Raw genomic sequence first — 17544 nt, forward strand, 5'->3', positions numbered from 1 at the left:
TGCAGACTCCGCACAGACAGTGACCCAGCGGGGAATCGAACCTGGGACCCTGGCGCTGTGAAGCCACAGTGCTATCCAGTTGTGCTACCGTGCTGCCCGACACGGTAGCACATGGGTCCTCTATGGGTAAAAGATAGCTATTTAGCATTCAGCTCCTAGTCTATTAAATACCATTTTAAAACTCACTCATCACCTCAGGCCATTTCAAAACACACATTCAGCATTTCAAAACGTAGCTTCGACAGGACAGAGGAACAGGTAGATTAAAACGGCATTCTTATTCAGCTAACAAATACATTTGCAAGACAGGGCAGGCTCCATGGCAACGCCACAGTAACCTACAGGCGCTGTTGTCCTCAGCAAGAATCCAGCTCAAGCAGCTCGGGAAGCTGAATCGCATTCCATAAGCTCCTACAAGAATACATTTGAGGTTAATGTTGCCTATTAATGAGTGACAACGAACCCTCGAATCAAACTCATTAGACGTCAATCCAAACCAATTAGGATTACATTGGGGTGTAATTAGGTGGCGAAAGTTTGATACGATTTGGTGTAATCGTGATGGATTGTTGTCTCTCTCTCTCTCTTTCATGAATCATACTTTGACTTTACTATTCGCTGTCTCCCTGTCTTTCATATTTCACTTTCAGACTTTGCGTTTTGAAGTTATTGCGAGCTGTTTGCCTAAACAAGAAAATCATTTCTGTCATTGTTTGAAAATTCAATTGTCTACAAATTGCCTCTCTGTGAGTCCGATGCCGGCTGGACTCATTATAGAACATGACTTCAAATGATTCTCAATTGTAATCACTCGAGGTAAATAAAACTACTTATTTGCACCTGGGAAGTTTTAACTCAAGTTTCTACTGAGTTTTAGTGATCGCAAAGTGCCGTTAAATCTGCATGGTAGATCTAACAGTGGGCTCCCTGTGATCCCAGCTCCACTTTTCGAAATGACCAACAGGAAAACAATGGTCAGGATTCTCTGGGGCCCCAGCTCCCTGTTTCATGGCATTCTGCGGCAACGGAATACTGTACTCACACCGCCTTTCAATGTGATTTCCCACTGACACCGTCCCAAACCACCCGGAAACCCAGGGATGCAGAGAATCGCAACGGCTGGCGAATTCCAGCCAATATCTCTGGCCCATTTAGCTGTCCCGCCCTGCAGTGAATTCATGTGCATCACAATATATACAATGATTCAGACCAATTTTAGATTTGAAAAATCCAGCTAATTATGGAGGGCAGCTACAGAATTCCTTTCTCTGCACCCATCCCTCAAAATCCTGAGCAAAACATAACTTAAAGCACCGTGTGACTATCTTCAAAAGCAGGGGATGACGTTGAAGTGGCAGAACCAGTTCTGAAGGGAATAGGGGAGGGGGTGGAACGGTTCAGTTCCAGGCGTCTCTCACGGCCAAATTCCGTCTCCTTTGGTTCCCACCAGACACCAGATGTGTTTTGTGCCGCTCTCGGCCTCTGCAAGCTTCAGCAGCGGGAACGTCCCTCCGATGGGATCGCTGAGGACAAGCCAGATGTGGACAAGCCAGCTGTGGTCAATGACTCTCCGGATAACACAGTAGACAGGAGGCACTACCGGGTAAGGATACTATAGACTGGAATTTGCACCTTTGGTGGCGATTAGTGACGTGGAATTCCTTTTTGTTCTGTTCGTGACTAATTAGTCCTTGTGAAGAAGTTAAGAATGGACAACATGGGCGGCATTGAAGTCTACTAATGCAGAACAAGGCCAGCCGCGCGGGTTCAATTCCCGTACCGGCCTCCCCGAACAGGCGCCGGAATGTGGCGACTTGGGGTTTTCGCAGTAACTTCATTGAAGCCTACTTGTGACAATAAGCCATTTTCATTTCATTTCGTTCTGGTGTGCCCCATGTGCCTATCCAATAACCGCTTGAAAGTTCCTAAAGTGTCCGACTCCACTATCACAGCAGGCAGTCCATTCCACACCCTAACCACTCTCTGAGTAAAGAACCTACCTCGGACATCCCTCCTATATCTCCCACCCTGAATCTTATAGTTATGCCCCCTTGTAACAGCGACATCCACCCGAGGAAATAGTCTCTGAACGTCCACTCTATCTATCCCCCACATCATCTTTTCAACCTCTATTAAGTCGCCTCTCATCCTCCTCCGCTCCAAAGAGAAAATCCCTAGCTCCCTCAACCTTTCCTCATAAGACCTATCCAGGCGGCATCCTGGTAAATCTCCTTTGCACCCTTTCCAATGCTTCCACATCCTTCCTATAGTGAGGTGACCAGAACTGCACACAATACTCCAAATGTGGTCTCACCAGGGTCATGTACAGTTGCAGCATATCCCCGCGGCTCTTAAACTCAAGCCCCTGTTAATAAACGCTAACACACTACAGGCCTTTCCCACGGCTCCATCCACTTGAGTGGCAACCTTCAGAGATCTGTGGACATGAACCCCACGATGTCTCTGATCCTCCACATTCCTCAGAACCCTGCTGTTGACCCAGTAATCCGCATTCAAATTTTTTTCCACCAAAATGAATCACCTTGCACTTATCAGGGGTTAAACTCCATCTGCCATTTTTCGGCCCAGCACTGCATCCTATCAATGTCTCTTTGCGGCCTACAACAGCCCTCCACCTGGTCTACTACTCCACCAAGTAGGGACCTCAATAACTCTGAAAATGACAAACTTTACCTCAGTTACCTACAGCAGATACATGCTGAATTTGGCATCTTTCAATTCTGATTGCATCAGAAAGAATGCACCAGAACCCATCTCTCAATTGCAATCTTTCACATGTGAAATGTCCAGGTATAATCCCAGCCCCTGGGGGTGAGAGTTTGAATTGGGTCCAGATGGATAGGGTAAACAGTCATAGAATTTTTTTACAGTGCAGAAGGAGGCCATTCGGCCCGTCGAGTCTGCACCGGCTGTTGGAAAGAGCACCCTACCCAAGATCAACACCTCCACCCTATCCCCATAATCCAGTAACCCAGTAACCCCATCCAACACTAAGGGCAATTTTGGACACTAAGGGCAATTTAACACGGCCAATCCACCTAACCTGCACATCTTTGGACTGTGGGAGGAAACCGGAGCACCCGGAGGAAACCCACGCACACACGGGGAGGACGTGCAGACTCCGCACAGACAGTGACCCAAGCCGGAATCGAACCTGGGACCCTGGAGCTGTGAAGCAATTGTGCTATCCACAATGCTACCGTGCTGCCCCAAAAGTCGGAGGGAGTAAAGGGGGGTAAAGGAGCTTCAGCAATGCCAGTCACATCACATACGAGCTTGTACACATCATGAAAATTGCCTCTAATTTGGACAAAGATAGCGATCAGCCTCAGAGGTCATGGGAGACATGGAAAGGGTTGTCTGAGGTTAGGGTTGAGACACAATGGTCAAACAGAATAAACAGAGCCTCTGCATTTCGCTTGTGAGATGGGAGTGCTTGACATCAAGGGTGGAAACATTGAAATATTTATTTCCCAGCACAATTCTCCATTTGAGAATCATTCTTCCAACTGTACACTGATGTTTTATTTACGTTGAACAGGTTACTCCCAACAAATTAACAGCCAAGTGCAAAGTATGTAAGACTGTCATGGGAAACGTGCATAAACTTCTTATCAACAAGAAAGTTCAGGTGGGTTACTGCGTGTCATTAAAATAAAGAGTTCTGAAGCACAAATTCTGGGAATCCAAATGTCTTGTACCGAAAAAGAGTGAAGAGGTGAATGTCTCTCTCTATAGATCTGATGTGCATTCCCACCCAATTTCCCTCCTCTTCTGATGACCCTATTTCTTGATGGAATGCCACAGTGACCCTTCACCTGTGAGATTGACAGAAGGCCGGTTAGATGTGTAATGTCCACAGAGCATCCTGATCCAGGGGCAGGAGCTTGCAGAATTGCCTCCAAGTTTAGGGCCACAAAGTGCCTCAACCAAGGGCTCGGAACAAGGAATCGCTGCAAGTACCCACCCAGTACGGTCTCTGGGCGAACGGGGACCCCAGAGTGCAGGGGACTACCCGCGTGGCGGACGCACAGCGGGCGGCCATGTCGGGTGCCCCCGGGACAAAGGGAAACCCCGGAGCGCAGGGGCCCGACCGTATGGGGTGAGCAATGACAGCGGCCTTCCTGGACGGCCCCCTAACGAAGGGGAACCCCGGCGGGCAGGGGTACGTCCACCAGGTAAGCATGGTTAATCCCACAGGAGCGGGGGTTGGGGCAGAAGCCCCCCTCCAGGATAGTCACCTAGAACGTAAGGGGACTCAACGGCCCAGTGAAAAGATCCAGAGTCCTCACCCACCTAAGAAATATGAAAGCCGACATAGTCTTCCTCCAAGAGACGCACCTGAGAGAAGCAGTACCGACTGCGGGTAAGAAAGGGCTGGTTGGGATAAACCTACCATTCCTGCTATGGGACAAGGGCCAGGGGGGTAGCGATACTAATCAGCAAGAGCACGATGTTTAGGGCGATGAAGACGGTTACGGGCCCAGGACGACGGTACGTCATGGTCAGCGGGGCCCTGAATGGGGCACCGGTATTACTAGTTAACCTATACGCGCCCAACTGGGATGACACGAGATTCATCAGAAAGACTGTGGTAAACCACTATGTTCTGATATTAGAGGTTGTACGGTAGAACCTGCACTACAGGTTCACCTGTGGCCCCTGCATGCTAGCTCCGCCCAGGAGGCGGGGTATAAATACGCGTGGCCTCCAGCTCGCAGCCATTTCGCCAGCTGCTGTGGGAGGCCACACATCTGATACTCATAAAGCCTCAGTTTGGGTTCAACTTCGTCTCCAGTCAAATTGATCGTGCCTCAAAGACCATTGGCAGAAATCCCCGACACAGCGACGCACCGCCTAATCATGGGGAAGGGACTTCAATTGTGTACAGGACGACTGACAGATCAAGCTCCATAACGGGGAAAACTTCAAGCATGGCAAGAGAACTCGGTCACTTTATGGAACAGATGGGAGCTGTGGACTGGAGGTTCGCCCAGCTAGGGGAGAAGGAGTTTTCCTTCTTCTCCCCAGTACACAACGTATACACCAGAATTGACTTTGTGGTGGGGAAAACCGTGCTTCCGGGGATAGACAAAATGGAATACTCCACAATTGTGATATCAGACCATGCTCCACACTACATGGACGTGAGGCTGGAGACGGGCAGGGCCCAATGCCCCACATGGAGGTTGGACGTCGCCCTACCAGCAGACAAGGCCTTCAACGAAAAGATATCACAGACCATAGCAGAGTACGCGGAGAACAACCGAAACGGGGAGGTCTCGCCCTCCACGTTCTGGGAAGTGCTAAAAGCCGTAGTAAGGGGGGAAATTATAGCTTTCAAAGCTCGAAGAGATAGGGAGGAAAGGGCGGCTAGGCAGCAGCTGGTCGACTCCATACTGGAGACCGTAAATACTCCGAGGCCCCGATTGTAGAGCTCCTGGCGGAGAAGAAAGAGCTACAAAGGAACTTTGATCTGCTCTTCACCAGGAACATAGAACATGGAACATTACAGTGCAGTACAGGCCCTTCGGCCCTCGATGTTGCGCCGACCTGTGAAACCACTCTAAAGCCCATCTACACTATTCCCTTATCGTCCATATGTCTATCCAATGACCAGTGAAATGCCTTTAATGTTGGCGAGTCCACTACTGTTGCAGGCAGGGCATTCCACGCCCTTACTACTCTCTGAGTAAAGAACCTACCTCTGAGTAAAGAACCTACCTCTGACATCTGTCCTATATCTATCTCCCCTCAATTTAAAGCCATGTATCGTCGTGCTAGACATCACCATCCAAGGAAAAAGGCTGTCACTGTCCACCCTATCGAATCCTCTGATCATCTTGTATGCCTCAATTAAGTCACCTCTTAACCTTCTTCTCTCGAACGAAAACAGCCTCAAGTCCCTCAGCCTTTCCTCATACGATCTTCCCTCCATACCAGGCAACATTCTGGTAAATCTCCTCTGCACCCTTTCCAATGCTTCCACATCCTTCCTATAATGCGGCGACCAGAATTGCACGCAATACTCCAAATGCGGCCGCACTAGAGTTTTGTACTAGTGCAACATGACCTCATGGCTCCGAAACTCAATCCCTCTACCAATAAAAGCTAACACACCGTACGCCTTCTTAACAACCCTCTCAACCTGGGTGGCAGCTTTCAGGGATCTATGTACATGGACACAGAGATCTCTCTGCTCATCCACACTGCCAAGAATCTTACCATTAGCCCAGTACTCTGTCTTCCTGTTATTCCTTCCAAAATGAATCACCTCACACTTTTCTGCATTAAACTCCATTTGCCACCTCTCAGCCCAGCGCTGCAGCTTATCTATGTCCCTCTGTAACTTGTAACATCCTTCCGCACTGTCCACAACTCCACCGACTTTAGTGTCATCTGCAAATTTACTCACCCATCTTTCTACGCCCTCCTCCAGGTCATTTATAAATATGACAATCAGCAGTGGCCCCAAAACAGATCCTTGTGGTACACCACTAGTAACTAGACTCCAGTCTGAACATTTCCCATCAACCACCACCCTTTGTCTTCTTCCAGCTGGCCAATTTCTGATCCAAACTGCTAAATCACCCTGAATCCCATGCCTCCGTATTTTCTGCAGTAGCCTACCATGGGGAACCTTATCAAACGCTTTAATGAAATCCATATACACCACATCAACTGCTTTACCCTCATCCACCTGTTTGGTCACCTTCTCAAAGAACTCAATAAGGTTTGTGAGGCACAACCTACCCTTCACAAAACCGTGTTGACTATCTCTAATCAAATTATTCCTTTCCAGATGATTATACATCCTATCTCTTATAAACCTTTCCAAGACATTGCCCACAACAGAAGTAAGGCTCACTGGTCTATAGTTACCGGGGTTGTCTCTACTCCCCTTCTTGAACAAGGGGACAACATTTGCTATCCTCCAGCCTTCTGGCACTATTCCTGTAGACAATGATGTCATAAAGATCAAAGGCTCAGCAATCTCCTCCCTAGCTTCCCAGAGAATCCTAGGATAAATCCCATCCGGCCCAGAGGACTTATCTATTTTCACACTTTCCAGAATTGATAACACCTTCTCCTTACGAACCTCAAGCCCTTCTAGTCTAGTCGCCTGTATCTCAGTATTCTCCTCGACAACATTATCTTTTTCCTGTGTGAATACTGACAAAAAATATTCATTTAGCACCTCTCCTATCTCCTCGGACTCCACGCACAACTTCCCACTACTGTCCTTGACAGGCCCTACTCTTACCCTAGTCATTCTTTTATTCCTGACATATCTATAGAAAGCTTTAGGGTTATCCTTGATCCTACCTGCCAAAGACTTCTCATGCCCCCTCCTGGCTCTTCTTAGCTCTCTTTTTAGGTCCTTCCTAGCTAACTTGTAACTCTCGAACGACCTAACTGAACCTTCATGTCTCAAATTTACATAAGCCTCCTTCTTCCTCTTGAAAAGTGATTCAATTACTTTAGTAAACCACAGTTCCCTCACTCTGGTTTAGCACACTGGGCTAAATCGCTGGCTTTTAAAGCAGACCAAGGCAGGCCAGCAGCACGGTTCAATTCCCGTACCAGCCTCCCTGAACAGGCACCGGAATGTGGTGACTAGGGGCTTTTCACAGTAACTTCATTTGAAGCCTACTTGTGACAATAAGCGATTTTCATTTCAGTTTTCATTTCGACCACTTCTTCCCTGCCTGACAGGTACATACTTATCAAGGACACGCAGTAGCTGTTCCTTGAACAAGCTCCACATTTCCATTGTGCCCATCCCCCGCAGTTTCCCTCCCTATCCGATGCATCCTAAGTCTTGCCTCATCGCCTTTCCCCCCCGATCTAACTCTTGCCCTGCGGTATATACCTATCCCTTTCCATCACTAAAGTAAACGTAATCAAATTGTGGTCACTATCACCAAAGTGCTCACCTACCTCCAAATCTAACACCTGTCCTGGTTCATTACCCAGTACCAAATCCAATATGCTATCTACATACTGTGTCAGGAAACCCTCCTGCACACATTGGACAAAAACGGACCCATCTAAAGTATTCGAACTATTGCGTTTCCAGTCAATATTTGGAAAGTTAAAGTCTCCCATAACAACTACCCTGTTACTTTCGCTCCTATCCAGAATCATCTTTGCAATCCTTTCCTATACATCTCTGGAACTTTTCGGAGGCCTATAGAAAACCCCTAACAGGGTGACCTCTCCTTTCCTGTTTCTAACCTCAGCCCATACTACCTCAGTAGACGAGTCCTCATCAAACGTCCTTTCTGCCACCGTAATACTGTCCTTGACTAACAATGCCACCCCTCCCCCTCTTTTACCACCTTCCCTGAGCTTACTGAAATATCTAAACCCCGGCACCTGCAACAACCATTCCTGTCCCTGCTCTATCCATGTCTCCGAAGTGGCCACAACATCGAAGTCCCAGGTACCAACCCATGCCGCAGGTTCACCCACCTTATTCCGGATGCTCCTGGCATTGAAGAAGACGCACTTTAAACCACCTTCCTGCCTGCTGGTACACTCCTGCAACTTTGAAACCTTACTCATGACCTCACTACTCTCAACCTCCTGTATACTGGAGCTACAATTCAGGTTCCCAAGCCCCTGCTGAACTAGTTTAAACCCTCCCGAGGTGCAGTGCACCAACTCCGCCAGCCACGTGGGACCCTAGACGAACACGGAGACAAAGCCAGCCGCCTGTTGGCACACCAGCTGAGAAAGCAGGCAGCCACCAGGGAAATTACACAAATCAGGGATACCAGAGGCACATTAGAAACAGAAACAGAAAAGATCAACAAAACCTTCAAGGCCTTCTACCAAGGGCTGTCCACCTCAGAGCCCCCAATGGGGGAGTCTGGGATGAAACGGTTCCTTGATGGACTGGACATTCCAGTCGTGGGGGAGGACAGAAAACGGGGCCTGGAAGCACCACTAGCACTGGGAGAGATCATGGACAGCATTAGCTCCACGCAGGCGGGGAAGGCGCCGGGACCCGACGGGTTCCCGGCGGACTTCTACAAACAATTTGCGACAGCACTGGCCCCGCACCTGCGGGAGATGTTCACAGACTCGCTAGTGAGGGGCCCACTGCCGCCCACGTTAGCACAGGCCTCAATCTCGCTGATACCTAAGAAAGACAAAGACCCAACGGAATGTGGGTCGTACAGACCCATCTCACTGCTGAACGTAGACGCCAAAATACTGGCCAAGATTCTAGCCAAAGGGCTAGAAGACTGCGGTACCAGAAGTGGTCACAGAGGACCAGACGGGCTTTGTCAAGGGTAGACGGCTAACCTCGAACATCAGGCGCCTGCTGAACGTGATAATGAGCCCCTCCGGGGAGAGAACACCAGAGGTGATCGTCTCCCTAGACGCAGAAAAGGCCTTCGACAGAGTCGAATGGAAATACCTCGTGGAGGTACTGGAGTGGTTCAGGCTTGGAACAGGGTTCACCCCCTGGGTAAAACTCCTATCCAACGCTCCCATGGCGAGCGTACGGACCAACAACACCAACTCCCGATACTTCCAGCTGCACAGGGGCACCAGACAAGGATGCCCACTGTCCCCGCTGCTGTTCGCTCTAGCGATCGAACCACTAGCAATTGCGCTCAGAGCAGCAAAAAGCTGGAGGGGGATCCGAAGGGGAGGCACAGAGTCTCACTCTATGCAGATGACCTGCTCCTCTACATTTCGGATCCATAAAACAGCATGGACAGAACCATCGCGCTCCTGAAAGAGCTTGGCGCCTTCTCGGGCTACAAACCCAACATGAGCAAAAGCAAGATCTTCCCGGTACACCCACAAGTAGGGGGGGGCAGCACTAACGGGACTGCCATTTAAACAACCCCGACACAAATTCCGCTACCTGGGGATCCAAATAGCCCATGACTGGAAAGGGATCCACAAATGGAACCTCACCAGTCTGACAGAGGAAGTAAAAAAGGACCTGTAAAGATGGAACACACTCCCACTCTCCCTCGCGGGGAGAGTCCAGACGATCAAATTGAACGTACTGCCAAGGTACCTCCTCCTACTTAGATCCTTTCCGATCGACATCCCCAAGGCCTTTTTCAAAGCGCTGGACAAACTAATCATGGCGTTCGTATTGGGGGGGGGGCACTGACAGTCAGGGACCTATACACGGACGGCAGGATCGCAACACTGGACGAACTGACAGAGAGATTCCAGCTAGCCAGGGGGAACGAGTTAAGGTACCTGCAACTCCTAAAAGGAGACAAGGACCTGTCCACAACCACCACGACAGACATCACTGGAGGAGTTACTGGATGCAAGCATCCTAGATAAAGGGAACTGGAGCGACATGCATGACCGACTGGTAGAAAGGGTCAACACCGTACTGGACGCAACAAGAAAGAAATGGGAGGAGGACCTGGGGATTGAGATAGGGTGGGGACTCTGGAGCGAAGCACTGCATAGGGTCAACTCCACCTCCACGTGTGCTCAAGGCTCAGCCTGACGCAACTAAAAGTGGTACATAGAGCTCACTTAACAAGAACCCGTATGAGTAGGTTCTTCCTGGAGGTGGAGGACAGATGTGAACGGTGCCAAGGAGGCCCGGCCACATGTTCTAGTCTTGCCCCAGACTTTTGGGGTACTGGACAGCCTTCTTCGAGGCAATGTCCAAAGTGGTAGGGATCAGGGTGGAGCCATGCCCATAAGTGGCGGTCTTCGGGGTTTCGGATCAGCCAGATCTATTCCTGGGGAGGAGGGCGGACGCCCTTGCCTTTGCCTCCCTGATCGCCCAGCGTAGAATCCTGTTCGGCTGGCGGTCAGCAGCACCACCCAAAGCTGCCGACTGGCTGTCCGACCTCCCGGAATCTCTCCAAATGGAGAAAATCAAATTGGCCATCCGAGGGCCGGGAGGGGGCTTCCACAGAACGTGGGAGCCATTCACCCAATTGTTCCGGGGCCTGTTTGTGGCCAACGAACAAGCGGAAGAATAGCCAGGTAGCCAAGAGTCAGGGGGGAGTAGCCGAGGCGGGGGAGGGAGGGATAGACCGGTGGACAGCTAAACCTAAGAGGAAAGAAAGGCGAACCCCGGGAGAAGGGGAGGAGGGGGAAGGGGGCAGAAGGGGGGGGGGAGGGCGTGGAAGAGGGAGGAGACAGGGAACAATAGAGGGGAACCAGAGAGGTGGGGGGGGGGGGAGGCAAGGGAATGACAGCCGGAAGGATAACAAACTTGGCATCTCCAGGAGCAGGGAACCAGGAACGGAGGACTCATCCCCCGATTTCATATCCCACCACGTCAGTGGGGAAAATGAATCGAACAAATGTAGGATGAAAAGCTAGGAGCACTGGAAACAACTGGCGCAGCCGGAGGAGCCGAACTGCGTGCCGGAGCGGGAGGTGATGTCGCCGAGGGTTTGGGCCATGGATCAACATGTCCAAGGTCCGGGGCAGCCCTGCTCCAGAGCCACCGGGGCATTGCGCTCCTGAGTGTGGCCCAGTCACAGCAGGCCATGGCTGAGAGCGGCGGCAGCATTGCCCTGGCACTGCCAACGTGGCTCAGACACAAAAGTCACTGGCTGGTGTGGCGCAGACCCAGAAGGTGGTGGCACAGTCGCAGTGTGATGTGGAGATGGTCCACTCCCTGTGCTCCATTGCCATGAGCGTGGCTGAGATGGCAGCTGGCCTCCAGGACTGGCAGCGCCAAGGGGTTTGCTCCGCCAGCACCCCCCATCCCACGGTGAAGCGTGGGGGCCATCAGGCACTCCGAGGGAGGAGAAGGTGATGGGGGTCGGTGCTGGCGACTCCCGCAGGGGAGATGCCCGAACACTGCTGCTCCCCCTCCCGTCCCCGGCACATCACATGGGCAGTGGGCAGAACAGGGCAGGGCCGCACCAAGCCATCTGGGACACCCGAGCAGCAACCGGGCGCATTCCAGGCCCGGTTGCCTGGGAGACGGCTGGAGATCCACCTTGGGTCCGCAAGGCCAGAAGATTAGACACCAGTTAGGTTGGCACCCAGGTGAATGGTGGGAGGTGCAACTGTGGGCAGAACCCAGGGCCCACCCACCCACCGAGTCGGTGAACATGGAAGCGCTCAGAGCATACCGTGCGCATACCATCCACGGCCTTCCCCGCATCTTCCCTGTCAGCCGAGGGTTCACCCCCCCCTCCTCCAGCACGTCGCTCCCTCTGCTGCGTGGTGGTGCGGAGGAGGACACAGCAGGCCACCACGATGCGGGCGAGCCTCTCCGCATCAGTCCCCCTCGAGCGGTCGAGGCGCCCGACCGCCATCTCCCAGCTGACGAAGCGCCGCTCGATCACACCCCTGGCCGTGGCACGGTCGTTGTTCCGGGCCTCCGCGTCGGCCTGCGGTCTCCGGAAAGGCGCCACCGGCCACGGCGGGAGTGGATGACCCCTGCCACCCAGGAGCCAACCCCCCCAACTAGGCGGGCACCTGGAAGCGGCCAGGAACCATCGGGCGTGCCTGGGTGAGGGCACGCAGGTCGCACGCCAGCTGTACGTTCATCGAGTGGAATCCCTTTCCGTTTGTGAAGATCGGCCTGTCCTCGGCCGGTGCTCGTAGGGTGACATGGATCCCGTCCATCACCCTGGGGCATCTCAGCAATAATGGCCAACCCCACTGCCTGGGCATCCTGGTGGGCTCGTTCCACATTGAAGTGGATGTATTGTGTCCAACTGGGCATACAGGGCCTCCGGGTCAGCGCCATGCACCTGTGCACTGGGCACAGTGACATCCAGGCCAGGTCCCCACTTGGCGCCCGGAAGGACCCCGTGGTGTAAACGTGAATCCCGCCCAGCCACTCCGATGGCGGCTGCCGAATTCTCCGGCGCCGGTTTTCGGGCTGGGGCGGGGATCGCTGCGCGCCGTTCGGGGGCCGTTGGCAGCGCAAGCCCCCCCCCCCCCCCCGGCAATCCTCCGGGCCCCGAGGGACGAGCGGCCGCCCGTTTTCGGCCAGACCCGCCGGCGAGAAATAGATAAGGTCCATCCCGGCGGGACCTGGCTTGGAGGGTGGTTAGCGGGGGGGGGGGGGCCTGTGCCGTGGGGGCGCTCATTCCCTCCGCGCCGCCCTCAGTAAGGCTCGGCGATGGCTGGCGTGGAGAAGAAACCCCCTGCGCATGCGCAGGAACCACGCCGACGGTTCTGCGCAAACGCCGGCCAGCAGAAGCCCTTCGGTGCCGGTTGGCACGGCGCTAACCCCTCCAGTGCCGGCCTAGCCCTTGGAAGATTCCGCACCTTCCGGGCGGCCCAACGCTGGAGTGATTCACGCCACTCTTTGGCGACGGTACGGGCCGCCCCGCCGATTGCGGGAGAATCCCGGCCAATATTCTATAAGTAACCCTTAATTCCTCCTTCCAACATCCATAAGACAAGTACCCTCTTCAACTCAGAGATCAGGTTTAAATTCTCTACTGAGAGCAGTCATCACTTTGAAATCACCCAAATGAACTCTCTTTAGCTTGTAGAGAGATCAATGCACATCTGCTGCCTTTCACTGCAGCCCGTAACTCTCAAAACGAAACTAAAACTCACAGACACACACCCGAAACTAAAACTCACAGACACACACCAGCTTTTGTGCAAAGCGAAAGTAAAAGCAGACCGACAGCCCAGCTCCACCCACACTCTGACATCAATTATTTGATAAACACCCATTTCTTAAAGGTACACTCCCATGACAGCTGTAAGTATTGAATCTTTCCCAAAATATGACACTATTGTCTCTGTGTTCATATGCCGGATATGGTAATGAAGGTTGATACAGTCACCGAAATCAGAGCCTTTGCCTGCACAATGTTACAAATAACTGACACAATATTTTTCCATCAAAATAACAATATTGCACAATATTGTTAAGTCAAATTTGCACTTGTTGGTTTGTTTAATAGTCACGGCGGCTTCACATAAATTGACACAGTTTTATATCATTGCTGCTTTTAATATTAATGACTCACTTGACGTCTCTATCGGGCAATAGTTGTAACCAGATGCCAAAATGGGTGTGATCATTTTACTCGTGGAATTATAGAGTCATAGAATTCGCAGTGTAGAAGGAGGCCCTTCGGCCCGTCGAGTCTGCACCAGGAGAAACGGCCGGGCCCAAGATTCTTTTCCCCGGCCTTGACATGCCCTGGGCACTGTATCCAAAATATTGCTGGTTTTCATAGAACAGCGGCTGACTGCCTTCATCCGCCAATCCAGGGGGCAAGTTTCAAAGAGTAAGGGGATTTCCATTAACAGTTGAATTGCAGCTTGTGGTGAATGTATTCACCTAAGTATGAACTGTCTGCACAGTGCTCTGACCTATGACCTGGAAATGATAATACGGTCTACTTCCAGGTACTGTACTCGAACCTCGGTGGGCTCCGCCTCTTGCTCCGCCCTCACCGGGACGATATATAGACCGGCCACCTGTGGGTGGCACTCATTTGTACAGCGGACACTGGCAGGCGAGTTCCTGGATAATAAAGCCTTATATTCACTCGTTCTCACGGTCTCACAGTGAATTGAAGGTATAACACAGTTACAAACAGGATCAGTAATGCAGAGGTGTAATTGCGCTGGAGATTTTATGCTGTTGGTTTAAATGTTTAACTTGCATTTACAGAAATACAGCACCAAAGCGATCTGGAAGGTCTGTACCCTGCTGCCAAGAATATACGAGGTAAAATGCAAAGATATAATTACTGGTATCAAGAAAGATCCAAGTGACAAGCTCCAAGAAAAATACACGACCAAGAAAATGTGTCAAGATATGACCCTCTGCTCTGAAAAGAAGAGGGATGTAGGTATGTGTCCAAACCACCAGAGATCAATATCTTAAAGCAGGAGGCAGGCATTCATTTAAACCTCACAGGGCTGGATTCTCTGCCTCGTGCCACTGGGAACACGAATTGCGACCGGGTAGAGGATCTGGGGGTCAAGAGCCAATTGAGTTTTGTGTCGAGCACCGATTAACACATCTATGTACACATGTAAACGTAGCAAAACATTTTATCAATTACAAACATAAAGACACCACAGTAACCTGTGTATGACGCTTAATGAATTCCCCCTTAACTGTTCCAATTCAACAACAAAATCCAATAAACAAACAAAACAACCTTTTTACGGGTGTGGCCGAGCACTCTGCCTTCCCACTTGAATGGGACTCGTCCTTTTCCTGGGATTCTGATCCCGGTCCAACCGGCAGATTCAAAGTCCTTCCGGAAAGCAACTGTATCTTTGAAGTGAGCAAGGCAGTTAGCCACAACCAATTGGCTTTTTACTGGAACAGCTTCTAAAATGAAAATGTAGAAAGACAGGGAAATACTCTCTCCTTCTGAGTCCACAGCAGTCAAACTGAAACTGAAAGACTCTCTCACCTCACAGCCACAGCCCAGCTCCGCCCACAAAATGACATCACTGAGCCCATGTGATAAGATAAAAACCTTCCTGAAAGGGGCACTCACATGATACCTTTAAATGCTCAGAAAGCCTCTAGTCACCTGGAAGCCTACCCAGGCTGCCACTCTGGGCATGATCGTCCTCCAGCTGTATCATCAAGTGGATGGGTGTGGCCAAGCTCAATCAGGGGCTCAACAGGTGTTGCCACTCCTCAGAAATGCTGCCCGACTACAGATCGGCTGGATTCAGCAGGCTCACCCAACCAGAGGGCACCTACACCCTAGCCTTTGGAACCCTCCCTGGTTCTCTGCCCATCTCAGGGCTGAGGCCTCACCAGGACCCCCACCCTGTGGACCACCAGCTGTCTCCTCCTGGTAATCTGTGACAAAAATTAACTCCCTCCCCCACAAAGCTTTGTGCCCAGGTAGCACTGTCAGGCTGGAAGGGGCACTGCCAGGCTGGCAGAGCCTAGGTGCCAGGTTGCCCATGCCAGGGATCGGGCCCTGGGGTGCCCTGCCCTTATGAGATGGGGCGAGAGGGGGCTCGAGGAGCCCTAATTGGTAAATTAGAATATTAGGGGAACGGGGGAATTTAAAAAAGGCTCCCCGATCTCTTCCTGTGCTTACGTTCCCCATAGGGGGCCCCAAAAAAGTCCGGTTTGAGAGCAGTGTCGTCCTGAGCACTGCCTGCTCCAGGAAATACCCCGTTATTCCAGTCCACCTCAGGGAGAGCTTAAGATTTCTCTCACCTTTCCGAAACTGAGATTGTGGTTCGATTTTCCGCATCCCGCGCAGATCTGGTCTCCATTGACTCGCAGCAGGATCTTCTGCAGGCTCCGAGAAATACCCCGTCACTCCAACCCCAAAACGGGGCTCTGGATATCTTCACTCAATCGTGCCCAGAGCTTGATTCATTTCTCGGTTTCCCACCCTGCTCTCACCCACGCCCGTCAGCCTAACAATTGAGGCTTGGCAGGGAAAGGTACTTAAATGTCCACTTTAAAGACCCTAATAGGAGAAAGGGCGGGCTCCGACCCGAGACCCCCCCCCCTCGCTACCCCCCCCCCCCCCCACCGTGAAATTGCAACAAAGCCGCAATCCTGGAGGGAATTCCAGGAGGCTTTGTAGAGAGTAAAGAAGAGGTTTACCAGGATGTTGCCTGGTATGGAGGGCATTAGCTATGAGGAGCGGTTGAATAAACTCGGATTGTTTTCACTGGAACGACGGAGGTTGAGGGGCGACCTGATAGAGGTCTACAAAATTATGAGGGGCATAGACAGAGTGGATAGTCAGAAGTAGTGGTTGTAGCTTAAACGGCAAATATTTTTAGATACAAGAAAGTCCATTCACCCACGTTGAATCTGCCTCCACCACACTCTCAGCAAGGACATTTCAGATCCTAACCATGCAATGATTAAAAGTAAATTTGTCCGCATGTCACCGTTTTGTCGTTGGTTTAAATCGGTGTGCTCCGCATGCAGCACATATCGTGAAATTAGAAAGTATGTGAATTTCTCCCAGTGATGTGGCTTCAACACAAAGCTTTCAAATTAGTTTAGTCCGGTTCAGGATTGGCCAATGAACCCATCCGAGTTTAATTAGAACATAAGAACTAGGAGTAGGAGTCGGCCATCTGGCCCCTCGAGCCTGCTCCACCATTCAATGAGATCATGGCTGATCTTTTGTGGACTCAGCTCCACTTTCCGGCCCGAACACCATAACCCTTAATCCCTTTATTCTTCAAAAAACTATCTATCTTTATCTTAAAAACATTTAATGAAGGAGCCTCTACTGCTTCACTGGGCAAGGAATTCCATAGATTCACAACCCTTTGGGTGAAGAAGTTCCTCCTAAACTCAGTCCTAAATCTACATCCCCTTATTTTGAGGTTATGCCCCCTAGTTCTGCTTTCACCCACCAGTGGAAACAACCTGCCCGCATCTATCCTATCTATTCCCTTCATAATTTTATATGTTTCCATAAGAGCCCCACATCCTTCTAAATTCTAACGAGTACAGTCCCAGTCTACTCAATCTCTCCTCCTAATCCAACCTCTTCAACTCTGGGATTAACCTAGTGAATCTCCTCTGCACACCCTCCAGTGCCAGTACATCCTTTCTCAGGTAAG

At 51.1% G+C, this 17544-nt stretch overlaps 1 protein-coding gene across 2 annotated transcripts in view; it reads left to right on the forward strand.

Annotated features, from left to right (window-relative positions):
- The window catches only part of LOC140396748 (prosaposin-like), an 83067-nt gene that overhangs the window by 41279 nt on the left and 24244 nt on the right, over positions 1–17544 (forward strand). For both annotated transcript variants that reach the window (XM_072485488.1, XM_072485489.1), the window contains exons 5-7: positions 1451–1603; positions 3563–3652; positions 14639–14819. In XM_072485488.1, coding sequence (XP_072341589.1) covers positions 1451–1603; positions 3563–3652; positions 14639–14819 — 424 coding nt within the window. The remainder of the gene's footprint in view (positions 1–1450; positions 1604–3562; positions 3653–14638; positions 14820–17544) is intronic.

The sequence above is a fragment of the Scyliorhinus torazame genome, chromosome 20, assembly GCF_047496885.1.
Source record: "Scyliorhinus torazame isolate Kashiwa2021f chromosome 20, sScyTor2.1, whole genome shotgun sequence".
Lineage (NCBI taxonomy): Eukaryota > Metazoa > Chordata > Chondrichthyes > Carcharhiniformes > Scyliorhinidae > Scyliorhinus > Scyliorhinus torazame.